Source organism: Diplotaxodon limnothrissa, linkage group LG2 (assembly GCF_057381915.1).
Source record: "Diplotaxodon limnothrissa isolate DT_005_m linkage group LG2, D_limnothrissa_male_GT1.1, whole genome shotgun sequence".
Lineage (NCBI taxonomy): Eukaryota > Metazoa > Chordata > Actinopteri > Cichliformes > Cichlidae > Diplotaxodon > Diplotaxodon limnothrissa.
In genome coordinates this window covers 22377624-22405290 of record NC_140597.1, presented here as the reverse complement: position 1 = coordinate 22405290, position 27667 = coordinate 22377624, and the positions used below count along the sequence as shown (strand labels likewise).

General features: G+C 39.4%; 1 protein-coding gene across 1 annotated transcript; it reads right to left on the bottom strand.

Moving 5' to 3' along the window:
• Positions 1 to 14957: 14957 nt before the first annotated feature.
• Positions 14958 to 25166, bottom strand: LOC146638392 (beta-1,3-galactosyltransferase 1-like). The gene is made up of 4 exons (XM_085368178.1): positions 25060 to 25166; positions 17116 to 17293; positions 15904 to 16140; positions 14958 to 15554 (listed from the first exon to the last, which is right to left on the bottom strand). The coding sequence occupies exons 1-4, from the start codon at positions 25164 to 25166 to the stop codon at positions 14958 to 14960; spliced, it is 1119 nt and encodes a 372-aa protein (XP_085224304.1).
• Between the last annotated feature and the right edge of the window lie 2501 nt (positions 25167 to 27667).

Here is a 27667-nt window from a genome sequence, read left to right as displayed (position 1 = left end):
GCTGGGGAGAAACAGAAAGACTACGCTAGACTTCTGTGTAAAAGAATGAGAGATGGCAAGTGACTCTCTTGCTCCCTCTGTGCTGTGCGCTTGTGTGTTTCGGTGAATGTGACAAATTAAGGAGTTAGAGAAGGGGGAGGGAGTGGATGGCTGCGAGTGTGTAATGTGTGTGTCGCAGTGAAGAATGGTTTCTCTGTGGTTTCACACAGTGGCCCTCTTCATGCCAGGGTCAGCTGCCTGCACGGGCACACACACACACACACACACACACACACACACACACACACACACACACACACACACACACACACACACACACACACACAGATTTCTGGACGTGCATCCAACTTAAACAAGACATTCTGTGAAACAACTGAATAAGAAAATTCCTGAGTGATAGAGGCTGATTGTCTGTCTCTCTCTTCTGTGTGTGTCTGTGTTGCTGCATATTTGAAAACAGTTAACATATTTGCTATAATATGTCAACATACTGTGATCAGCGGCTATTTCTATCTATTTCTTATCTGCTCATGCAAGAACACATTCCAAGAAGGCAGAGTAAAGGCTTATTAAAGGTTTATTTTATGCCTTAGTTTGGGCTGTATCTATGACTTATTTTTATTTGAGATTATTCTACTTGTGATAATTTATTTATTTTTGCATGTAAGAAAATGTTTTCTTTAAAAAAGTAAGATTTTTTTTAATGGCATGTAATTACAATGATATTTTATGCAGTTAATGATTAACAGCATTTCATTTTCAACCAAACGACAGTTCAGCTCAGGCTGTACACTGTGCACGTGGATAATCAATGACTGTCGGGATGGGAGCTACTGGCACACCACTGTGTCCTTTCTGTTTAGAACCAGTGAACATATTTTCATTGCTTTTTTCTTCTTTAGTTTCTGTTGCACGTTTGGATGAGCAATGGCAAAGGAATCAATCATATGAACTTATGGGCTTTATAAGACCTGGTCATTGGGAGCAAAAGTCTGCAATATATGATCAACTTTGTATCAATGCTTGTGTTCTCTCTTACATTACATTCTGATCTGAAGCTGTGGAGAATGATATAAAACCTTGCATGTATTCAGATAAATTAGTGCGATACACATCATTTCATTTTTTACCTTTTTCTTTAATACAATACCAGCTGTAAGATTTAAATGCACTTCCTGAAGCATGTAATATGTTACATTGCTTGTTACTTTACTTTATGTGTTACTGCTGAACACGACATGAGATTTCTGTTGCCTGGTCCTTTGAGGCAGAGCAGTTTGTCTCTCGAGAGACAAGAGTGTTATTAAAATATAAAGAAAAACTTTAAACAAATGTTTTCAAAGAAAAACAGAAATTTGAGTTTAAGTGACGCTTACATTTGTTACAGTGTTCCTGATTGAAATTCAGATTTCGGTGCCTCAGTTGCGACATCTGCAGGCAAAAGCAGGCAGAGCAGTCGTTGTGAGTGTGGGTGACAGAAACGTGTGTTGAGAGGACAGCAGCAAGTCGGCCCAATATCCTTAATGTTATTTTAATGCATCTCAGCTTTTTTCTACTTGTCTGATATTGCCCAGGACACGTACGATGATTCTTTAACCCTTATGCCCACCTCAGGCATGTGTGATAGCCTGAGGTGTGGATTTTTGCAGGAAATCTTTTTTTTTAAATTTTGAGATTTTTTAAATTTTTAGATATTTGAAAGAACGGCTGAGTAAAAACGATTTTTGAACAATTTTTGAAATTGTTTTCAGGATTTTAACCCTTTAAATGCCAGATTAAACATCTGAAGCATTTATTGAAATAAATCACAAAAAACTCAATATTTTCCCAATAAAATGATACGAATGATTCATAATGTTAAATATAGAGAACATACAAATAAATTATTTATAAAATCGAAATTATTAAAATTAGGAGATTTAGTGAAATTCCGGACACTATTAATTATGTTTAAGGCTAAAAATAATATTTTGCCCTTTAAGTTACAAAGAGTATTTTTATTGTGCTCAAGGGGAGAAGATAGCAGAAGGAAATTTTATTTTAAGCATCAGTTAGCTAGGACTACACAAAGATTAATGAGTCCAACGGTTAGGGGTATACGACTGTGGAACTCACTTCATTATAATTTAAAGAATTGTATAAATTTACATTGTTTTAAAAAGTGTTACATGCTTAAAACGATAACTCAATATGAAGAACGTGAATGAAATTGGAGTTCATTGAAAAAGGATCCATTATAATTTTTTGTTTTATTTATTTTAATTTTATTTTTCTCCTCGTTACTATGTGGAGCATTCTGATTGTACATTTTTGTCGTTTGGTTGGGTTAGGACCGGAGATAAATGTTAATGTTAGTTTGTTCCCTGATTTTTGGTGCCCACTTGTAATATAAATTGGATTGCAGATAGGGGGCAGGGTTTAATAAGAATATTTTCTTCTTCCTGCTCCTTTTCACACATGGTTGTAGTGCTTTTTGATAGAAAGTGTGGTTGGTTTGTTTGAATTGTTGTACCAAGTGTGAAATAAATGAAATGAAATAACAATAAATGCTGTGGGAGTGGGACATTGGTAGAGTCTTGGACAACAAAATTGATTTGATTGCATTATTATTTTTTGTGTAGTGCCTCTCGACAAATATTTTTATTGAAAAAAGAAAAGAACACAGTACTTGCATTTACTGAAATACAATTAACCTTTCTTCATTTTCCTAAGTAAATATACTTATGTATAAAAGAAACAACTAAACAAAAACACACTCTGAAACAAAGAACAACTCCATTACAAGTGGAAAACATGAAGACATTCCCCAGTCTTCCCTGGAGTGGATGTCTCGGCAAAGGTCAGACTGTTAGGAGCCGGGTTATGGCTGCCCGGTGTTTTTGTTTGTGTGTTTCCTTTTTTTGGCATAGGTAGGCGGGGCGGTTGTTCAATGAACCTGGTACACCTGTTACCTGTCAAACGCTTTCTTCTGAAGCGTTCTTCAGGAACTGCCTGACAGAGGACTAGTGTCGGAGTATTGACTTTTCTGGAGTGCCTGAAGATCTGCCAGCCTGCCTACTGGAACCTGTAGATTATTTTTGCTGGTGACTGTACGGAGTTTTGTTTCCTCCCCTGGACTCTCATCTCTCGGTTTCTCCGGGTCGCCTTGTTTGGTTTGTTTCCCTTCTGGAGGTTTTTGGCAAACAGTACCAAGTAACCTCTCCAACTCTCGGTAAAGTCTCTTTTATGCTTTTCTCGGTTTTGGGCAAGACCCTCCTAATTCTCCTGCTCCTTCTCCCTTAGATCGAGTGCCCTACCAGTTTGCGTCTCCTTACCTGCACGTCCCAGGCTTGGCGTCTCCATTCACATTTTATTGTATATACACTGTCCTTGAAAATTCATCTCCTTCACTGTAAATAAATTGTTTCACCGCAACTCTGTGCCTCTGTGAGTTCTGCTTCCTGAGTCCACCGGTATTTTTCATAACACAGACGGTGCAATGCTCAGAGAAACTGCAGAAAACTCAAATGTGACATCTCAAACACCTCAGTTAGCATGTTACACGTTAAAGTTCACGACTGTACAATTAGACAAAGAATGAACAAGTATGACATGTTTGGAAGGTTTCCCAGGCAGCACAGCTTAGCTTTGCAAAGTTGAATCTGAACAAAACACAAGGTATCTGGAACAATGTCCTGTGGACAGATGAAACCAAAGTGAAGGTGTTTGACCATAATGCACAACGCCACCTGACAACAACTAAACACAGAATATCAGCACTAACACCTCATATCAACTGTCAAACATGATGGTGGAGCTTGTACGGCAGCTGCAGGCCTTGCGGTCGACCCTGAACGTCTCTGTATACAAAAATATTCTAGAGTCAACTAAGAGGCTGTCTGTCCAGAACCTGGAGCTTGGTTGAAATTGGGTCAGGACAATTAACCCAAGCATACCACCAACAGAATGGCAGAAAAATTATATAATCAATGTGTTGCAATGAACCAGTCAAAGCTAATTATTAAAATACTGTGGAGGGACAATAAAAGAGCTGTGCATAATCAAATGCACACCAACCTCCAATAACCTGAAGCAATAACCTGACCTCTTCACTAAAGTCAAAAATAGGTGGATTAAGCTTCATTCAGACAGTAGTCTTTGTGCAGTGTAGTATCATTACTGTAGCATGGATGAGGAAGATTAAGAGTGCAAACTTTTCACAAAAGTGTCATTTTACAGAAGCAGCATTTCTGTCAAATATAACTTACACAGCGTTATCTCTACATCTGTGCTGTTTCAAAGGCACTTCCTTCATTTACCAATTATATACCGAGTATATGCTATAGGCTCATTCCCTAAAACATACCCTACTTTAAAGCATGCCTAAAGCTTATGCTTAATTAAACCAGTCCATGACAGTTAAAATATAATGTGATTACAGTTGTCTGTTAGATACAAATGCAATACAATTACAGTAATGCCTTACTTTCCATTTGCCAGCCCTTAGATATATGTTAAGCAGCAGGCAAACAGAGGATGATTTGGTGAGGAAAAAAATGAAACCCGGTTTGTTTACCATCTATGGCGCAACCAAGCCACCGGGTCATCTCGGATTTTTTTACCAGGGACATGCAGTGTCTCAGATTTAGGGACTTGTGTATTAGTATAAATAGGAAGATAAAGGTCTAAATAACAGTAACACCCATGGAAACATGCATTTTTGATTGACACATCAGGTTTTAGCAGTTGAATCAGGACCAGGAGAGGAACTTTAGAAAGGCTCAGTCTTATTATATACCACTAAGGGCATCCTTTCATTATTTATGTGCACTATTTGAGATGATTGGATGGTGAGAATTTCATGGAAATATGACTTTAACATGTGGAAAATTGGCAACGTGTTCAATACTTATTTTAAAAAGTGTTTTAAATAACAAATTTCCTGGTAACTGAAATCATTTTTATGTTTTTTATTTTGTTTTACTCATTATCCATTTTCCCTTTGGATGAAGAAAATATATTTTCATGGTAAAAAAAAAAAAAAGAACTAACCTGTAAAGTCCTGAGCTTTTCATATCAGCCAGCACAAAATTAATGTCAACAGTTGTTACTGTGTCAAAAGATGAGAGAAGTGAGGGAACTCCAGCCAGAGTGTGAGGACGTGGACATGTGGAGACATGCAGCCCTGGAAAGTGAGGATAAGTAACTCTGAGACCTGCAAGTCAGGTTGGCTTGCCTCTGTATTAACTTGGAATAATGCTTATTTTCCCTGCTGGATCTTCCTGATTGCAGCTACCTGTGCTGGTTTTTAGTCTATATATCGTTCTACCACCACAGCCTTATAATAATATACAAGCACACACAGATACACAAGTTATTTGCATTTTTCAAAGACAGGAGTCTTAAGCCTTTGTGTATAGGATAATTTACTTTTTTTTCTTTTTGCCTGTCCCGTTTGGCTCTTTTGCCATCAGAATTGTTGTCTAAAGGCGAAGAAAGATGCCCAACGGATTTACTTTACCAAACTGACCATCCCAGCCTTGCCGTAATGGTCCATTTGATTCACCTTTTATTGTTTATTTTATTTTCACTTGCTGAATACGGGACAGACTTGACTGGGGGAAAGAAGGGGAGAAAGAAAGAGGGAAAGAGAAACAGCTGAGAAGAGGGACGGGGGAGAAGGGCAAAAGACAAAAACCAACAGAATGGGCAGAGAAATAAAATGCATCTATCTATCACCTGGATCACCTGTTGAGAAAGAAAAAAGAAAACAAGCAGAAGAAAACGAGAGCAATAGAATAAACAACATCACAATGATCTATGGGAATATGACAGTAAATACTAAATATTAAACATTATTGTGCAGCACGTAAGATCGACAGCGCACAGTGTGCTTTGAGGTAGGAGCCAAAAAGGGTGTAGTTTGTGTGTGTGAGCAGCCGTGTGTACACCTGTGAGCATGGACGCGTTTGTTTTTAAAAGGTTCCTTCATGTAATGATCTGCTAGAGGGTGTGGGGGGGCCACTGCCCCGTCCACCAGGGCATGAAGCAGGTATGGAGGAGATCAAGACTCCAGACATCCAGAGGCCCCCAGAACACAAGAGACCAAGGAAGACCAACAGAGGGGCAGCCGCGCCACTGTCCCAGTAAGAGCTGAGGAGAGTCCCAGATGAGGGGTCACTCAGTAGCCGCGGAGCAGAAGCCAGGGGGAGTTGCAGTGACGTGCCCGTGAGCTCCGCCGGCAGCCAGCCGTGCCTGAGTGACCGAGCCCCAGGCCGAGAGGCCGGGGGCACCCCACCTCCGAAGTGGCCCGAGCGAGCCCCAGGCTCCAGGCCCCGATAAGGAGCCACCAAGGAGTGAGCCGGTGTGTACCTGGACGCCCATCCCTGGACACAAAGAACCGCCAACGCACCGATGTCTGAGGGCGTTTGCCACCGGCAGGGGAAGTGGTGGTGGGGGGAGATAGGCCTCCAAACCTTGGAGGGCCTGAGATGTCCCCAGAGAGGTGGCGTCTGATACCCAACCTGACATATAGATACAGACATACAGGCACACACAGACACAAACATCCATTCCCACCCTCATGCTCTCATATGCACTTACTCCACACTCAACCAACGTGGAGACAGACATAAAGAGACGCTGTACACACGATCACACTCCCCAAGCGTACTCTACAAACCGGGTCTAGGTACCTTTGCCCTTGGAGGGGGGAACTGCACCCAGACCCAGGTGGTGTTACCCTTTTCCCTGCGGTGGGGGGAGGCAGACCGCCCCGACTCCGCAGCAGCAGGGAGGCCCCACACTCCAGACCGCAGTCCTCCTCCCAGCCCCCCCGCTCCAGCAGGCCGCAGGGAACGGGGGTGAGAGAAGACTCCAAACCTCCCTCCACCCGCTCATTGTAGTGTTGATGCATGTGTGTTCTAAGGTGCATTTAAAACCCAGGAGGGCATGGAGCTACCTGCCAGAGAGCAGCAGGTAAGCGCATAGTCCCTCCTGCTAGCCCTCAATGTCTACGTGTATTTAAAATTGAGAGGTGGGCAACGACGCCAGGGGTGAGGTGTACACCCTGATGGTAATTTGGATTCCGTGTATCGTGCCCACCCCCAAGATCCTATATGTATGTGTAATGAGAGTGTGAGTAATGTGAATGTCTAAGTTGTGGGATAAACTTGAGGCAGAGGCAGCCAGAAGGGGACGGGGGGGGGGGGCAGCCTCCTCTGCACCCTGGTGACCCTACTCCAAGGCCCTGCATGTGTGGGTGGTTGTGGTGGAGCGGGAAGAGGGAGGCAACTGGAGATGGGGAGGGAAGGAGGGGAGGGGCAAGTGACCCCTCCCTGGGGCCAGCTCCCCCGCTGACCCCAGTAGGCACCCCCATACTCCGCGACCCGCACTGGGCCAGACCGGGGCCCAGTGCAGCAGCGCCGCCTGGCCCCACAGAGCCCGGGACAGTCCACCCAACCCCACCACAAAGAAAACTGCACCCACCCCACCATCCACTCATCTTCCAGACTACATAAGACAATAGATAATTTACATTTTTAACCCTTCAAAATGTATGTTTTCATGTGTTTATTAAAAGTGAATCAATCAGTTAAACCAATCAAATACATTTTTTACTCCAAACTACATTTTGTTCACTCAATTACCACAAGAGAGCGCCGTTTCTTCAAGAAGCATGGCTAACCAAGAAAACAACCCTACCGAGTACTCTGTACTGAGTACACAATATACAGGACACATATTTTCAGTTCATTACAAAGTAATTTGTTTCTATACTTTATAATAATTACATAAATATAAATTTATGGATTCCCATTCATTTCAAATGGCCCTTTTGACAGGAACACCACAGATGTAACAAGGTTGATTAAAACACTCAAAATTCAATTCAGTTCAATTCAATTCAATTCAAAGTGTTTATTGTCATATGCACAAAGGAAAAAACGTAATTTCTTTGTGCAATGAAATTCTTTCTTTGCTGCTACACACCAATGCCCAGTTAGGGAAGTCGGCATTGAGCCGAGCAAGCAAACACGTTTGCCTCGAGGGCACCATGATGAATGAGAGAGGTGATCATCACTTTTATATGTTTGAGTGCATAGTGTGGAGGATGCCATAAGGCCTTGAGGCAATTAGATGTAAAACACAATATTTATCAGCGTTTTAAATTGTAAATCAGTCAGATTTGACCTGAACATGACAGGAAGGTTGGAAAGAAGGAACAGTCAGAAAATTGCTAAAACTTTAAATGTGTCCACCAATGCAGTCGCAAAAACCATCAAGTGCTATGAGGAAACTGGCTCACATGAGGACGACCCAGGAAAGGAAGACCAAGAGTCACCAAGAGGAAAAATTCATCTGAGTCACCAGCCTCAGAAATCTCAAGTTAACAGCAGCTCAGATTAGAGCCCAGATAAACAATGAGTCCGAATTTTGAGATCTTTGGTTCCACCTGCTGTGCCTTTGTGCAACACAGAAAAGGTGAAGATGGTCTCTACATGCATGGTTGCCACCATGAAGCACGGAGGAGGAGGTGTGATGCTGTGGGTGTGCTTCGCTGGTGACACTGTTGGAGATTTACTCCAAATTGAAAGCATCGTCATTCATTTTGGTCTTCATTTTGGGTGTCATGGTGTTATTAATAGGGGCAATCATGGCTCAAGAGTTGGGAGTTTGCCTTGTAATCGAAAGGTTGCCGGTTCGAGCCCCGGCTCGGACAGTCTCGGTCGTTGTGTCCTTGGGCGAGACACACCTCACCCGTTGCCTGCTGGTGGTGGTCAGAGGGCCCGGTGGCGCCAGAGTCCGGCAGCCTCGCCTCTGTCAGTGCGCCCCAGGGTGGCTGTGGCTACAATGTAGCTGCCATCACCAGTGTGTGAATGTGTGGGTGGATGACTGGATGTGTAAAGCGCTTTGGGGTCCTTATGGACAAATATAAAGTGCTATACAAATACAGACCATTTACCATTTATTTGCGTACAGACATACATACACACGTTCTCTCTCTCTCTCTCTCACACACACACCAGACAGAATGTGGTTGTGGTTTCCTGTACAGACATATGTCTAGTTGAAGAAGTCAGCAGATTGCCAAGCATATGAGGGGAAGTTGAAACTAACTCAAGTATTGTAATGATTAAGGAAAAAATAAAATTAATGTATTAGAACGGCAACATCAAAGTCTTGATTTCAATCCTGTAGTGAGGAAACTCACCACTCACACCAGCGTAACCATAGCTTGGCTCCTTGTAATAATCAACCAGACACACCCTTTTCTCCATGTTGTCAATTGGGATAAAGACCCGACAACAACTTTTTTGGCACTACTTTACATATTCTTAGAATTGAGATCTTTATGTCACTCCAAAGAACTAAACACTCCTACTGGTAAGTATTCATCGGTTGCACAATGAGGCTTTTTTTCTGCAGGAAACCTTACTAAATCATGAGTCAGTGATTCATTTAAATACTGTCCTCCTGAAATGTTGTACTCTAAAATGTAAACTGCTACAAATACACATGTTATAAGGCCCCCTGTAAAAAATATCTGCTAATTAAATTATTTTAGTATTTCAGTAGTCTGTCGATTATTCTATGAGATCTTTGAATCATCAGATATTTTTTAAATGCTCTTATTCATGAGTAACAGTAAATGTTCAACAGAAGGCAAAAGAGAAGTCTTTTAAAATGAACTGCTCGTCGTTTATTATTTTAGAGACTGCAGTATTTGTAATTGTTTAACTTCATACATTAGTCTAAGAGAAATAAGCGGTTTTAGTGAATTTATTAAATAGATGTAATGTCGAAAACATAACTTTAAAAAGAGCTGCGTACACGCTGGTCGCGGCAGTGAGCCCAGAGAAAGACTACAGGCGAATTAACGTCGGAGCAAGTGGGCAGGACCCGAGTCAAACTTTTTTCAGCTTCCAGGTGAGCGACTACTGCGAGGAATAACGGTGATTGACATGTGACCTGGCGGTAAATACGTTAGAGGATTACCTAGGTAACCAGACCTCGGAACGCCCGCGAGCGGCCAGTCGTCGGTCAGAGTAGTCACTTACTTTCCTATTTTGTTTGGTTTCTTATTCAACCTTTTCAAGACGTTGTTGCGCTAATGTTGTCTCCCAACGAGAGATTGTAATATGTGCATAAATTTAATTAAAGTATGAAAAAAAAAAAAAAGAGTAGTCACTTACAGCCGCTTACTCTGCGACACTGACGTGCAACGAGCAGTCGCTTTCAGTGCGCAGCTTAAGGCTTTAGTTGATATTAGTAGGAGGTTAAACAAATTCCGACAGCGTTATATCTACCGGATGAGTTCGATTTGGTGTGACAGTGGTCTGAGTGTGGGTGGGTGTGCGTGTGTTTAGAGGAGGATGTGGTAAATGCAAGAATCCTGAATTAATCAACTTTCTCAGATTTTAAGCTTTGACGCGATGTTTCCTGCTGCAGAAAACAGTCACTCTGATGGTGTAGATGTTAGTAATGAATGAATAATAATAAACAAATTCACTCTCCAACCCAAAGGCCCCAGGACAGCAGCTCGGGGGTTTGCCCCATGGATATATTTCAAATTTGCCGCAGCTGGCTTGAACACATTCTATCAGAATCTCTTATCAGGTTACCCCAACTTGACAGCCCTCGCAGCAAAACTGTTGTGCATGTTCGGAACCACGTATCTTTGTGAGCAAGTTTTCTCTGTAATGAGCATAAATAAAACAAAACTGCGCTCAAGGCTCACGCACAGGCACTCGAATCACATCCTGAATTTAGCTGCTGCTCAGGATGTGAAGCCTGATATTGATGAGCTGGTGAAAGCTAAAAGATGCCAGGTATCAGGAATCAAATAAACTATGCAACCCCACTGAAAGTGCTGCATGAGACACCCTGATGTAGTTCTGTGATCTGTGATATACTGCTGTGAATCACTAAAGCACTGTGTGTTTGTGTGTTCTTTGTCCTCAGAATTTTCAAATAACTTGAGATGTTTTATGATCAATAGCTATGTTGTGCCTGTACTATTTTGAACATACTGTCCACAGGCTCTAGATTTATTTTTATGTTGATCATATTAAAACAAAGAAAACAATCTGAAGTTGTTGTTTTTAAGTTATATATACAATGATTTTACCAGTCCGGCCCACTTGAGAATAGACTTTTCTCCATGTGGCCCCTGAACTAAAATGAATTTGACACCCTTGGTCGAGCACAATAGTGATGGGATTTCCGGCTCTTTTTAGAGAACCGGCTCTTTCGGCTCCGAACCGGCTCTTCAGGTTGTTTTGTTGCTTTAATTAATTTATTATTAACAAAAATATAAAATTATGCACAAAAGGAATTACTAATGCAAAAAAAAGTGGTTTCATTTATATATGTCTATATATAAATATTTATGGTGGCCCTTAGAGACAAAACAAGTACAAACTCCAAAACACATTTCTAGCCTGAACTGAACTTCCAAAACAGAGCTACCTAGATCAGCGGTCCCCAACCCCCGGGCCTCGGACCGGTACCGGTCCGTGAGTCGTTTGGTACCGGGCCGCAAGAGTAGAGGCTCAGGTGTGAAATGTATGGTTTTCAGGGTTTTTCATCGGTTTTCAGCGTCATTTTGTTATCGTTTTTATTGTTAACTCTGTTTTCCTGGGTCTTTTCATGTGTGTTATGAATAAATCTTCTTTTTTTCGGTACCGGTACTAGTTTTATTTTGTTGTATTTATCCGCGACACCTTAAAGGCCGGTCTGTGAAAATATTGTCGGGCATAAACCGGTTCATCGCGCAAAAACGGTCGGGGACCGCTGACCTAGATCACTTAAATTACACAATTGAAAGCATATGTGTGTTGTTTGTGTATTTATACACAAGCACTCATATATATTCAAATAATAAAAAAAAAAAAGTTCATTTACCTGTTACGACACACCAAATCCGGTCGTTGGTACTTCCTGGCTTGTGTAGGCACTACGTAACAAAAGCTCAACACTGTCCCTAGCATCCTGGAGCACTTCTGTTGTCTTTTGTACGTGTTTTGGAGTTTTTACGTGCTTCTGAGTTTTTACGTGTTTTGAAATTTGTACGTGCTTTGTCTGTAGGGGCCATCGTAAATATACTTTTATTTATTCACTCCACATAAAATAATAAATAAATTATATAATACAAAAAACAACTATTCACATTTCAACTTTTAACTATTTAAATTTTCAGCTTTTTCCTTTTAAACAAATTTAAAGTGAAAAGAACACAAAACACTGCAAATCACAACACAATTAAATATAAATTAAAATATGAAAACAAAAAGAAGATGCACATTCTCTGTCATATGGGTCTGCATGAATAAACTTTCTGAATCCTTTATAATCCACAACTGATAATAGTTGTAGATGATTACTATACCTTTCTAATGTGACGTTGTTGTCCCTGCCTCTCTCTCTCCCTCCCGCTCTGTTCCTGTGCTACTGCCAGTGTAACTACCGCCCCTCTCCCCTCTTCACAGCGCAATGGCGTGCAGAGTGAAGCAGAAAAAACGTGCAACAGAGAGGGTGAGCGAAAGAAAAAAAAACCCCACAGCTTGCGATAAGGAGCTGGCTCACGTCATTCACGGCTCTAAGAGCCGTTTCGTTTGCGACCGACACATCACTATAGCACAACACCTGGAGCTAAGGGGGCAAAACAATCGCATGAGTGCTGCTGTTTGACTGAGGAAGAATAAAGTAGTCGTGGTAAGCCAATCACATGACCACTTAAAGACAAAGACACTGAAGGAAACGGTTTCCAAGGCCTAATCCGTGGATCGACTTCCTCCGAGGCGTGGACGTCTATCAGCAGAGAATGTCCCTTAGTCTGTAACACAGTCAAATATATTCTCAAGTAATATTCAAGCATGCCATTCAGCGTGTTAGTACGAGCTCGGGAGCAGCTTGGGAGAACAAGAAAACAGAGACTGCTTCAGATTGTCTTCCCAAATTGACTCAACTTTATTCACAAGTATAACAATTTATATAGAGGGTAAAATTCATGAGACAGCAGATTATCAGTTTAAACCAGTACAGACCAAGATAAGGCAGCGTCTTCATGCCCATGGGTGAAGAAGCATCCTTTGTGTAGTGTATCAGTTCAGCTACAATTGTGATTATCTCAGCGACATATTTTCAAGGCACAAAACGAAGAGTTCTTACATTAGTAAAATCTGAAACAAACCATTTGGCCTTCAACAGGCGTCTAAAAGATTAAGAAACTAATGTAGCTGAGGGAGTGATCTCTGTGGTATTTCAACCTTGTACCAGCCTGTGATTCTCACACATCAATTCTTGGGTCAAAGAGAAAAATAACTAAAACAAAGGGGCCTTATTGAATGACAGAGTTTTCCTGCATAATGTCACTATAAAACAATATCCAGTAAATGCTAACCGTAGTGCTAAAATACCTAACAGACACAAAGCGATATATACCAGTTTATAAATATTGTTTTTTGTCTGATTTTAGATCAATTGTGTTAATACAGTATGTCAAAATGAAAACATAACTGTAAATTCAGACACGTGAGGATGTGCTGAAAAGACTGATACCAAACAAGGCAAAGTAAATCGTTTTTAAAGGTGAAATGTGGAGGGAAAATCAAAAGTAGTTAAAAATGGCCGATTATACCCTGGACCCCAGAGGGTTAAACGTTATTTTTAAAGTAACGCAATAGTTACTTTTCAAGTAATTAATGACTTTTAGAATACTGTAACTCAGTTACTAACTCAGTTACTTTTTTGAAGAAGTAACTAGTAACTATAATTAATTACTTTTTCAAAGTAACTTGCCCAACACTGGTGGTCATTCAGTGGGTTTTTCAGGGGGTCAGAGGGCAAGAGGGGTGAGGGGTGGATTCCCATTCATTTTCTATGGCAGTCACTTTTGACCGGGAACGCCACAGATGTAACAAAGCTGATTAAAACACTCAAAATTCAACGAAAGCGGTGCTCATCGCTTTTATATGTTCAAGTGCATAGTGTGGAGGATGTTGTAAGGCCTTGAGGCAACCAGATGTAAAACACAATATTTATCAGTCTTTAGTTTGTAAATCAATCAGATTTGACCTGAACACGACAATAAAACAAATGCAACAAACTGTGACAGCATCATCGTCACTGCCGCTTTATATAAATAAGACTTTATTTACAGATGTGCGCCTAAATAGGTTTCTATCCTTAGTTGGCGACAACTGAGTACTACGTAGTCATGGAACAAATGACACGTCAATGTAAAAAATTTGCCTTTTTTATAATGTGAGGTTAGCGTGTGTGACCTGAGTAAAAATCAATCAAATATTACGGGAGTGGCTTCGGTACCAGGACGGTCCTGCCTATACCAGGTTTAGTACCAATCGGACTGACTGTAATTTTGACCCATAAAGTGCCCATTCCAGAAACACAGATACAGTTTGTAATTCTGCGTCTGTACAGCACCACAGTGCATTTTAAATAAATCAGTCGAGGTGTGATTGAAGCACAAACTTTCAGCTTTAACTTAAGTTGAAGTGGGTACTTCAATCATATCAGGTTTCTCAGATTTAGAGTCTGCCGTGGTTGTGTGCACAGGCCAAATTGGAAAAATTTAATATGGTGTTTAGCGCTGCTGCCTGACAGCAACATTATCATTATTAATACTGTGTGAGTTGCCCTGCATATGACAAATTGTCTCAGGGTGTTTAATCCACTGAAACACAAACAGCATTGTTCTAATAATGTATATCCTACTACAGTAAACGTTTTTGGAAAAAGAATTATGAGGTGAATAAAACCTCAGCATGTATCAAAATGTGCAGAGTAATTGAATGGGGACAGTGTAAACATCTTAATCCCTCCCTGCGCTTTTGTAAAATTTACATTCTTCATTGTGGACCAGTAAGCTAACAGCGGACATAAAGATCATATTGAATCATTAAAATGATTAAAATAGAAAAACTCTTCATCGCACTGTAGTAAGAAGCAGGTGTTTAACATCCACTTTGTGCTTGAATTTGATAAGATTTCCATACGTCCAAAAGCTGGTTAGAGCTGTGCAGCAATGTTGTTATGACAGAAGTCCAGTAACAGTTGTCCGTGTCTGATGGCTTCCAAATCATAAACATATCATTACGAGGATCTGTCAGTGGAATACCCAGATGTTTCATGCACAGTCCCACATACACATCTTCAATGTAAAGAGCTCTGACATGCTGAGCAGCCTCCAGTATCTTCCTGGTTAAATCCAGAGAGAACACATAGCCCAGTCCAATGGCATAAGTTGGATAGACTGACTCGGGGAAGGTGGAAAACGGCAAAAACCATTTAGAGTTTTGGTCTCGAAGAACAGGAGCAAACCTTACCACGTTTCCTGTCATGTAGAGATGTTGAGGGGCCTTTAAAAGCATCCCGACAAGGTTGTGCACATTGAGGAACGTGTCGCTATCAACCTTCATGGCATAGGAGGTCTGGGGGCAATGGGTGCTGAGCCATTCAAACATAAGCATTGTTTTGATGGTGAGGTTATGGTAGCTGTCCAAGAAGTCACTCTGGAGAATGTCACGATGGTCCCGGCTTTCACGTAACAGCTGAGAAAGTGAAATTGAAAGCATCATTTAATAAATTAATAATTAGTAATGATTCTTCAGTTAACTCACTCATTGATACAGCAAACATGATACATGTTTGGTAGAGTGGTCTGAAAAGACTAAATCAGATCAAGCCACATCGAAATCTTATAAGTAAAGGAAGTTGTGTTTGTACTGGATTTTCTTTGGCTGCTTGGAATCTGATCCTTCTTTCCTTCCTCTGCTTCGACTCTCTTGTGACTTTTCTAAATCATCTGGTGTAGCTCATTCACCCTGTACTATGTATTCCTGATAATAACAAGAAGGGAAATGTGTGGAAAGTTTACTACAATGGACTGAAGCCACTCACTTGTTCTTCAATGGTCTCTGCTCCATTTTCCTCTCTGGACTGTCCCAGTATGAAGTAGTGGCTGACCACTTTGCCCTGCACCGTTGTTACATTCCCCCACGTGCTGCGGATCATGTGACGAGCCTCTCTGTTGTGGGGTGCAACCGGGATCATTAGAACCAGGAATGGGCTTTCCTCCCGACATCTGTTCAGTTCATCCAATATGAAATGGTACTCGTGTGGGTACGCCACAGTGTACTGCAAGGAATAATGAGACTGAGATCTGTGCAAGCAGAGAAGGCTGGTGATTTTTGTGCATTGTACTTGATAACACTAGATTCATATTTTCTATTTGAATTTTGCATCTTTTCTAAAATGAGCTTCAGAATGAGAGATAAAATATGTATGTTTTTAAAAAAGAAAGAAAAAAATTAAAGTTAATCTTCTCTTGTCCAGATCTGACTTGGCTGTTTGTGCTGTCTGTGAAAACTAGTATAGCAAATGTACATAACACAGTCAGCGTTATTTAAGTTTTCTTTATTAGATGGGAGGAGCTGTTAAAATAGGTCATGTAAAGCAGGAAATCAAACCAAACCAGGGCCACAAACCAATACTGACAAAACCCACTCTATGTTGAAAATACAGAAACCAAGTCTCTGATGTTACAGCTGAATAAAATGACAACCCTTCATTACAAACTTCCCATATTTCTTCTCTGTTCTCTTGTTCAGCTTCAATTTTGTCACCTCAGTTCTTCTGAAGTGACGAGGAAACTAAGAAGTTGTGACTGAGGCGAGGCCGACCTCAGCATAGAGCTTGTACTTCTCAAACTCTAGTGCAGGATCCTTTCCTAGCAGACAGGTGCTCTTCCATCTTCCATGCTATAAATTTTGTTTGACCACCCCATTTCAGAAAATTAGAGAACCCTGAGCTGCCACTAATAAAACATATACTATGTGTTTAATTAGCTAAAAGAAATCGTTGATACGTCACAGTCATAATAATTATGAACATGTATTTCTTCAAATATTTTAAATATAAATGGATAAAATGAGATGAAGAACATCACGGTAACACGACTACATCATGATGACTTTAACTTAACTAGTTAACTAGTTTCAGTTCAGAAAAACATCGAACAACCAACTGATCACTTTTGTGACTAATTTGTAGAGATAATATTGTTAGTGTTGCCTTTGCACAGATTATATGGAGGCCAGTGAATATACTTACCTCGTCAACTAGAGGAGGTACACTGTCGTGAGAGGTACTTGAGTTTGGGGTGGATGTCCTTGGGTTTAAAGACCATGATTCTTGGAAAACGGAGCTGTAGATCACTAAAGTCCCGACCATGATCAAAGCCGCCACATACCACAAGCATCTTCTAAATTTTATCCACGGAGTCCTTTCACTGCAAAGAAGTTAAAGTGATTAGTATTTATCAGCACTGCAGAAGCACTTAAGAGTATCCAGGGCAGTTCATTTGTTCTGCATTTTGTCATGTTACAGCTGATTCCAAAATGAATTACATTCATTTATGTTTTTGATTTTTTAATAAATTTGCATGTACTTGGGGTACTGTGTGTACAATTTTGAGGTGAAACATGATTTCCATCCATTTTGGAATAAGGCTGACACAATGTGGAACAAGTGAAGGGCTGCGGTGAAGCTCACTGTTGCTGGGCTGAAATGAGAAAGCACTTTGACTTTTGCTTTCACATCAGACACATGCCACAATGTTTTTCCACCCTGTGGCACTGCTGTGTGCGCTTTATTGTGGACTTAACACAAGTTAACTAAGAATTTCTGCTAAACTCTATCAAATTCTACAAATTACAATAATTGAACTGAATTGAGAAAAAAGCTTAAACATACCTTAAGTTTTTTTTTTCAGGTTATTTAACAGAGTGTGTGGTACTTAAAAAAAACCTCACTTCCTGTTCTCAAGTCAGGGCTCTAACACATGGAAATATGCATATGCATGTTTATCTATTCCCAATATTGTTACAACGACACAATTGTACACAATTCACATGTGACCCACCCGTCACCACACAGCTGACAACAAGCCACATAAACTAATTACACTATTTTGTTTTTTACTTGAATTTTATAGTTTCAGATTTAGAGATAAAATATTGATATATATATATTGTTAGGGATTTTTAAAAAAAAAAATAAAGAAACAAACAAAAAAACAACAAAAAAAGAAAAGTTAATCCTTTCTCATGCAGATTTGACTTGGGTATTTATGCAGTTTGTGAAAATCGGTATACCAAATGTACATAATGCATAGTCATTTCACTTAATTAGGACCTGTAAAGGAAGAACCAAAACCAGACACAACAATAAATACTGACAAAACAGAGGTTTCTACATTGCTAAAGGCAGAACAGAAAAGAAACCCAACTTCTTAAGGCAGGAACCAAAACTTTCTCTGATGTTATAGCCTATAAAACGGCAACCCCAGAATCATAACTCCATTTTCATTCTCACAATTACTTTTTGTCAGCAGATTAGACATGTGACCAACCCATCTCCAGACTGGTGACAACAAGCCACCTAAATAATATCTGGTCGTAAGCTAACATTAATGCAGCTAATTTCAGTATCGAATGTCCTAAAAATGAGACTTCCCCTTCGACAAACATTTTAATTGTATTCTCATTTCATGAGAGTTTATTCACAAAGTGTCCAAGTCAGTTTAACAGACTCATTGACTTTGATGTTGTTTTACATCCTCCTCTAGAGTAGATAGACTTGGACACCCTGCATATTGACAGCTGAGGTAAACAGGTGATTGACAGCCTACACTCACAACAGGTCATAGGGCGATTTTGAGGTAAAAATATCAAAATATTATTTAACTGACACATATCCTGCTTTTACTCCTGATTTATTTCCAAATGTTGAAATCATTCAAATATGTTTAAATTTAGATGGCACCCCATAACAGTCAACGTGTATAAAGACAGTGTGTCTTGCAAACATCACATTTTATTTGTTTGATATCTGTTGGCTGACTAAACTGTGTTTCTCTTACAGTGGTCACCAAAGCTAAGATTATGCAATGCAGTTGGGAAGGCTAAGAAAACAGATCTGACTGCAATCTGTAATCCACTGACATCTGACAGTGAGATTTTACACACTGTAGCTTCAAGCACAATCAAATTGTGTCTAGATTCAGATGAATTTCTTTTGTGCAAATTAAAAAATATTGTAATTACATTTAAAAAAACAAAAAAACTGTCTTATTTATTGGGACATCAATTTTAGGATGCTTCCTTTAATTGCATGATATAACTAAAAGTTATCCTTTAAGCACTGAGTGAAGTCCTTGTCATTTGTTAGTCTTTTCTGTGTATGGCAGTCAGATAACCACAACACTTGCAACTTCCTTGTAGACTTGCGTTTTGTGACCACAACTATTTTAAAGTTTCCTGTTTGTAATGTAGAACCAGATGACGCATCAACACATTTTCATTTGAAAGTTATCTATACATTTCTGAATATAATTCTTTAATGTTATATGAAGCCCCAGTGTGTCTCAAGAATAACTTATATTATTTGGGAGTTTGCAAGAAGTCATCAACAGCAGCTCAAACAGTCTTATGAGTCTTAGGCTATAAAATCTTGATAACTACCAGGTTTAGTGTACTAAATGGGGAACATCAACAAGCTTGCAATAGCAGAGTTACAACAACCAAAAATTGAGGAAGTTACTGTAAGTGCACAAAATATATAGGTATGTGCCACCTGCTAATGTCCCTAAAGGCATTTATTCAGTAGTTAATCAGCAGAATGAAAGCAATGTAAAAAGACTAATGTGACACCCTGACTACTCCTCACATTTAGCTCTGAAGTGGATAGAAACAAAAAGTCATCTGCAGATGTATTTTGGACTTTTCAGGCTAGTCATTTTTAGTTTATAACTGAAACTAAGGTTATGTGGTTTAGCAGTGTCTCACTGTCACACCTCATTGCTGACAAGTACTGGACGAGTACATATTTATGAAAACAAGAATTCATTCCTACATAGAACCACTGCTCAGTTAAAGAAAACGTATTTGCTAAAATCCAGAAAAGGTTAACAACTGTATATCGTTTATCATCTTTATCACTTATGTCTTTTCATATAACTAGCAACAAAAACAAACAAGTACACAGCAACAGACAATACAGCATTTCCGTTACATGTCGTGTGGCTCCTTCAAATGAGAAATTATAACAGCTAAACACAATTTGAAGGGATCGTTTTTAAACGCGTTCTAGCCTTTCCATTCGAATCATTAATCTGCATTTTATAAAGACAACCAGAGACATGGTACAGTGTTCTTTTACAATATTTGGTTTACAGTGTTTGTATTACAGTCTTTGGACAGCTTGTGCATGACAAAATTAACTGGGGAGCAAATGTTTAAAAACATGTTTAAATATATCACTTACAAAACAGGTAAAAAACATATTTTATATTTTTTTTATAAAAATAAAAAAGGTAACAAAATGAAAAAAAGACAAATTCGATAAATGTTAAAAGTAAATAAACATAATGCAGTAGTTTTAAATAACATTATTACTAGAATATTATTATAAAAAGAGTTTCAAGGCATTGAAGCAACAGCAGCTACAGAATGACTTTTGCCTTTGCTGCTGTTTGCTATCAAAGCCTCAGCAAAGATTACAGTCAGTAATTAAAAATGATATATTTATACATTGCTACTCAAGATGTAATAAGTCTAACTAATCCATGTCATAGCTGGACATAATTTCCTATAAGTAAAACATTTTCCATTTTAGGACCACAGTGTGCCTACAGTCTGTTTCACATTTTTATGTCAATATATTTGAAGTAAAACAAAGAATTAGACTTACCCTTTGGAAATGGGGAGCTCTGACATTTTCGGGAGGTGAAGAATGGATTATTTGATCAACTTCAGTAACTTATGTAAATGCAGACGTTGGCAAATGAGCTCTTCGTGTTGATCTGCCTGTGTGGTTTGTGTTGCACAAATGGGTCATGACATGCTGTGAGCACCCTTAGACAGATTCTGCTCTGATGTCATGTCCTGACAACTCTTGATTATCTGTGGATATGCTTTTAGTGTTTGTGCGTGTTTAGGCACAACATGACTTAACATGCTGTGCATTCCTACCAGTTTGAGTACATATTGCCCCACTGCAAAAGCAAAACAAATGAGATCTCATATTTTTAAATAGGTTTCTCAAGCAAATGAAAGTTGATTTAAAAACAAAAATTATTCACAGGGACAGTGCCAGTCTACTTTAAACATACAATAGTAAGACAGATCCTTCAAAGCTCTGACTAATCTCTACCCTTCAATTTCTATCTAAAGGACTGGAGAAAGTGGTTTTCAGCATAGAAGTGTCATGATTGTTTGTATGAAACTGTTTGGCAAAACTAAATGCTAGACACTAAACACTAGGAGCATGGAACGCGAAAGCCGAAACATGAAACCTGAAACATCAGGCGGGAGAAGAACTGGTTAAAAAAGCTGCAGCACCTCTGTTAACAACAGAGGAACAAACAGCTCCTCCCCCATTGCATCTATTTCTCAGTTGACACAGCCACACACACGCCATCTGCTCTGTCAAGCCAACATTTTCACCTCCCCCGTCCATTTTTTTAGAATCAGAGACAGAGGCAGGTCAGGACAAAGCAAGGATAGCGGTGGAAACTGATACAACTGCAGCAGGGTTGCACACTGAGCGTGAGACTGCACTGAAAGGAAAAAAAAAAAACCCCCAATAAAAACAAGGTGGTGTGTTTGCAGTTGTGCGCCATAAACCTCCTCAGGCAGGACTAAATGGCAAAATTGCAAATTGCTCCTGTACCTACAGAGACAGGAATGCATGCACCATGTATTATAAAACTCACTGGGGCCTGACACAATGTATGAAAGGCAAATTTTGACAAAAAAATCCACAACATTGCTGCTCAAACATTTTTATTGGGTTGAAACAGGTCATGCGGTCTCAACCTACAAACTTGGCGAACCTGATAAACCATTTTACAAAGGACTGGTCACCCCACATATGTCAGTGGCTAAACCACACACAGGGAAATGGGGGCCTTTGGGCAATTTGCAGTTAAGTGTGACACAGACTGGGAGCCATTCCCAGGCTGCACTGGTATACAGTGTTTACCATTGCTGGGGTCATATGTGTCTTTGCTAAACTGTACAACCCTGGCAACAAAAGCAGCACACTTAACGGGGCAAAACCAAAACTGACAACCTTTTAAAGTTACGCTAACCGGGGCAGAGGGTACTTGCTGAAATCCCAGAAATCCTCAGTAAATAAGGTGGTTCTTCCCTGAGCGTGTGTCAAACCAACACACCTTTATAAATGATTTGTCACCAAAAGTATTTTTCTGTAAATCTCTGTTATCTAACCCTGATAACAGTTCTGTTGCTCGCAATAAATCAATTTATGAAATAAAACATACTGAGAAAATATTGCTATGTTTATTGGAATAAGCACACAGGTTTCCAGCTACTTCGGGCTCAGCTAGCTTTGGTTTTGCTCACTGCCCTAAAAATCGTTCGGTTAATTAAGTTCTCTAGGAGCTTGTGCCATCAGGTTTATTCTACACACTGTCAAGCAAAACTAGAAGCTAGTATAGAAGAAATTCCCCTCTCGCCCCTGGGAGCGGTCTTTAAGTTCAGATCCTCTTGTGACAACAATACTTTCAGAGGAAAACACAATGAGATGGATAACAACAAAATAATATCTATAAAATAACATCCGCACTCTTGGTCTTTATCCTTCAAGTTCAGGTCCTCTACCAGAGGCCTGGGAGCTCTGGTAGATGGTCCTGCGCAATATATTTGCTGTTCCTAGGACTGCACTCTTCTGGACAGAGATCTCGAGTGTTATTCCTGGGATCTGCTGGAGCCACTCGCCTAGCTTGGGGGTCACTGCACCGAGGGCTCCGATTACCACTGGGACCACTGTTACCTTCACCCTCCACATCTTCTCGAGCTCTTCTCTGAGCCCTTGGTACTTCTCTAGCTTCCCGTGTTCCTTCTTTCTGATATTGCTGTCATTCAGTATCGCTACATCTCTCACCACAACCGTCTTCCTCTGCTTGTCCACCACTACAATGTCTGGCTGGTTAGCCATCATCAGTTTGTCCGTCTGTATATGGAAGTCCCACAGTCCCACATTGAAAAACCCAGACAGATAAGAGATAAGCCTGCTGTATTAGCAGAAAAATAAAGCATTTTGTAAACTACAATGTGGTAGTGTAGCATAAACAGGAGGGAAATTATAGAAAGGATCAATAAACACATTCTGAAATGTAAGCTATTCAGCACTTTTCAGTAATCTGAAGAAATCTCTCTCGCTCTAACCTGTCCTCATCTGTCCTCAGACCTTGTTGTGGCTCCTCTGCTATCCCATATGGAAAAGAAATAGAAAAAACTTATAAAAGACTTGCATCAGATGTGGCCTACTTCATATAGTGAATCATATAAGGCTCATATGATTTACTCATGGAAGTGGCCACTTTCATATATTGTTTTAGTATCCAAAACATACAAGTTTCATTTATATAATTTTTCTAGGGATCTTATATCTGTTTTCACTCTTGTATGCTTTTCACACAAGACAGATACAAACTTTATATCTTTATATAAGATTTATATATATCTTTTCCATATGGGATCAGTTATCCAAAGCACAGTTAAAATCATGTACTAACTAGTACATCATGTAGTTAACTGTTTCTCAGTAAGAGTATCACACACATATCTGTTTCAAGGATAACATTGGAAAAAGCGAAACTGGCAGTGTTGCCTCGGAAAGCACTCGCGCAGACGTTCAGTGTTTATGCCATTGCTTCCCTGCAAGTAAAATAAATGTTTATTAAGGCTGTTGTGTTTTTAACATGTTTTAATACTTTGTATCTTGTTCTATTTAATCTGAACAAGCCCCTAAAAACAGTCAGTGATCACTGTCGGCCTCTCTCGGTTTTTATCACCATTGTTCATTTTAAAGCTCAGTTTTTAAACCCTTACAAGGTGGAGATGAGCAGGGGAGAGTAGTGGTGGTGGAGGCAAATAGAGAACACGAGAAAGGAAAAAATGTGAAAGAGAAAATAAAAATATAACTGATAGCTGATACTACTGCTTATCTTTTCCCCCACTTTCTTCTATCCAAATCAGCAGAGAAGTGATAAAAAGAAAGATGATCTTTCAGTCTTGATGATTGCAGCACCCAGCAGCACAGCATAGGTGTTGTGGGGGAAAAAAGCAGTGATCATTTCGATGTAAACTATGTATCATTTATTGGATGTGACTGTTACTGATTATCTTGTTCAATATAGCGAACGGCTCTTGGGGGATTTGCACATGGCGTCACATGCAAAATCTTAACTGACTGTCAGACACTCAGACTGAGTGTCTTTTTATTTATTTATTTATTTTTTACTGCAAATGAGTTAAAGTGTTATTGATCTTCTAAATAGCACTTAGCTGTCCACTGCTGGATCAACTGAGAAACATTTTGCCTCTTCCTATCTCAGGATAATGTGGGCGTACTTGTAATAATGGAGTCATAAGATTACCAAGAAAATAAGCTTCTGTTAGGAATGTTACCACAAACTGAATAAGTATTACTGTAATGAGACAGAATATGTAGCCTTATTCAATAAAGTGAAACCCAAACTACTCTTCACATGTAACCCAGAATGGAAACGGATACATATTATTTGTACCCTTAGGTCCATAAGTTGTTGTCACTTAATGTCAGATACTTACACAGTATTACATACATTTACATACAAACATTACATTAAAATACATTTAAAAAAATGTTATTACACAAATAGTTCACAACAAGAAAAAAAACATGAAGTAGATCTATTTGAAGTCAAAAATAAAGGCACATAAGTCAGTAGTTTTACTAATATTATTACTTTGTTGTAAAATGAAGGGTTTGTAGGCATCATAGCATATCCGAGTAAATATTACGGTCACTATATAAGGGGGTATTATATTTGTGCACTGCTACTCAACCCATTAACTGGCTGTAATATGCCCTGCTATGGAGTGAATCATCCAGACAAGCTTTCCATTTAAAAACCACAGTGAGCCTTCAGCCTGTGCTATACTTTCACATTAGCATGTTTGAAATTAAAGGAAAAATTAGACCTACCCTTTGGAAACTGTGTTCTCCGGCATTTTCAGCAGGTGAAGAATGATTTCTGGTATAAGCTTTGGTACAAGACAAGATCGGAATAATTCCTTTTTATTCTGTAGCATTGCGCTTGTAGAGGCTCAGACCAGACATACTTCCTCATTGAGACCAGAGGCTCAGACCAGCCACAGACCACTGTGAAGAAATATCAGTGGCATTGTAATGAGCTGTAAAGATCAACTTTACCAGATATGTCTGGATACGAGCTGGAGCATTTCTTTTTACATAGATTTACAGACACCTTGTCTTTTTTTAAATTTTGACTGATTGCTATCTAAAGCAAATATGGAAGATACATCATGAAGAAAAATACAAGAATAATAAAACCTTTAAAACTGCTTCAGCTCTTAATTAAATAAACAGTGGAATCGATGGAATACCTACCTCCCAACCCTCCGACTTTTTTTTGTTCTGCAATTGCTGAATTGATGTAAGTTCAATCAGATAAATCCAAGGAAGGAAATCCCAGAAAGCTGATTCTGTTCATCTGGCTGTTGCATTTCAGTAGTAGTGACTTCTTCTGTTTTCTGGTGAGACGGAACAAATGAACAGAATCATCTTTCTGTGAGTTGAGCAGTGTTTCACAATAAGAGTTTGTCCCACTGATTAGACTCGACGAGACTTTTAATGTGAAAAAACTTTATTGCAAACAAAAGAAAAAGCTAGCTAGCTCATAAGATTAAGTGCACCCCCCACCCCCACCCCCCATTTAAATCAACAATTAAACTAAAAGATAAAAAAACTTATAGTGCTTCACCATAGAATCCATATTTAGCTATACTTTCATGCAGCACTGTATTCTATGCACATACAATTGGCTCGTGCTCATGACTGATTTAGAACAACATTTTAATCTAACGTGCCATTCTGTGCATCTGGGGAGGAAGCTGAATACCTGAAGAAAGCCGCACAGGCACAACGATTAGTGTAAAGTACACACAGAAAGGCCACAGCTGGGTTTCAGCTTCAGTACATGAAAGGAACTAATGCGTGAGAAAAACTGATGCTCACATTTCTATTAATTAGAAGCTGATAGCAGCTTCAAGTTTTAGACTGTAATTCTTTTTAAGTACGAGTATGAAGGAGGGTCACATATTTAATACTGCCTGGGATTTTAGCGGCATTATTAAAAGAGAATTGTCATGCTTTCTAATTCTGCAATCACACTGTCCGTTACAGTTTCAGTGATGTGTGCAGTCATGATAAAAAAAGTGCAACCTCTTTCAGTTCTAAGTTTTTATGTATCAGGACAAATAAATAGTAATGTCGTCTGTTTCTTGGCAGTTACTAAAAACGGAACCTTAGCTGAACAACAACATAGAGTTTATACGCTGTGTCATTTATCAGACAGAAATGAAGCCAAAATTCAGAAGCAGTTTTACTGATATGCTAAAGCGTGGCCAAAATGCATTTCCTTTAACAGTGATGATAATGTCTGAGGTTGTCTGCCATGTGGGATGCTTGAGAAATAGATTTGTAACGCAGTCAGCTTGAAAAATAAGGAAGTATGTAAATTTGTCAGACAAGTTCTTGCCTATACTAAATAAAGCTGATACATTACTGCTCTTATGTACATTGAATTCCAGCAGTTCACGGTGCTGATTTCTGACTTACATAAGTAAGTTAGCTTTAGGTAGAAATTAAGAATATATACTTTTTACTAGCTTCGTTTGCTAGCATTTGCTAGCTTTTACTGTTGGTTACTACATGGAGAAAATAAAAGCTTAGTTATTGTCAGAGTGAAAGCAGGTGAATAACAACAAAGGAAACAATGGAATGTCACCAGTATGAAGAACAGTGCACCAAATTGTGCTGAGTCTGCTGAAAGAAGTAGCCACTTGTGTGTGAGCGTGCACTGTAGCCCACTTCAAACTTGAATCAAATTCGAATGCTCACCTAGATCAATGTTTTGAGTCTGGCTTGACAGTAAAGACTAGCTATCCTTACAGATACTCAGAGAGAGCTGTGAAACATATTGTTTGTGCCATTTTGAGTGAAAAGTCAATACATTTGAATCCTGTTTACAAGAGGTAAACTCCATGCATATAACTCCTCTGCACTCCAGCCGAAACTGTAAATAAAGTATCTAAATAAAGTAAAGTATGATAAATAAAGTATCATATTTGAAACTAAGGTTTGAATCCTGACTTAAATCTGACTTCTGAAACAATTTCTGTGTTGAACTTTATTGCTGTTGATAATAAATAATAACTGTGACTTCTTACTGTTAGCTGTCATGTCAAACAAGGTAGTATTTTTATTGTCTTTGTCTCTTAATATTGCATTTTATTTTGTTTGCATTGTTCCAGATGTGACAGGAATGTGCATCATTGTTCTGGGAGGCCTCCTTGTTCTTCGGAGTGATGACCTCCATAATGTCTCCAACACTGGTACGTTTTTACTGTTGCATTTCAAAGGGGAACAGAGTTGTGGTGAAATTTCCTTTTGATTTGCGGGTTTTATTCACTTCCAATTATGATACCTCTTAGCCCCCAAGTGATTATATGTATGCTAGACAACTTCAGGGCATGCTCCTAATGAGATGAAGGATGGTGTCCTGGGGGAT

Coding starts and splice junctions, on each gene's coding strand:
- LOC146638392 (XM_085368178.1), bottom strand. CDS start 25,166: ATGCTACAGAATAAAAAGGAATTATTCCGATCTTGTCTTGTACCAAAG. Junction 17,294..25,059: donor GAGAACACAGTTTCCAAAGG/GTAGGTCTAATT, acceptor ACTTCTTTGCAG/TGAAAGGACTCCGTGGATAA. Junction 16,141..17,115: donor TACCTCCTCTAGTTGACGAG/GTAAGTATATTC, acceptor TATTCCTTGCAG/TACACTGTGGCGTACCCACA.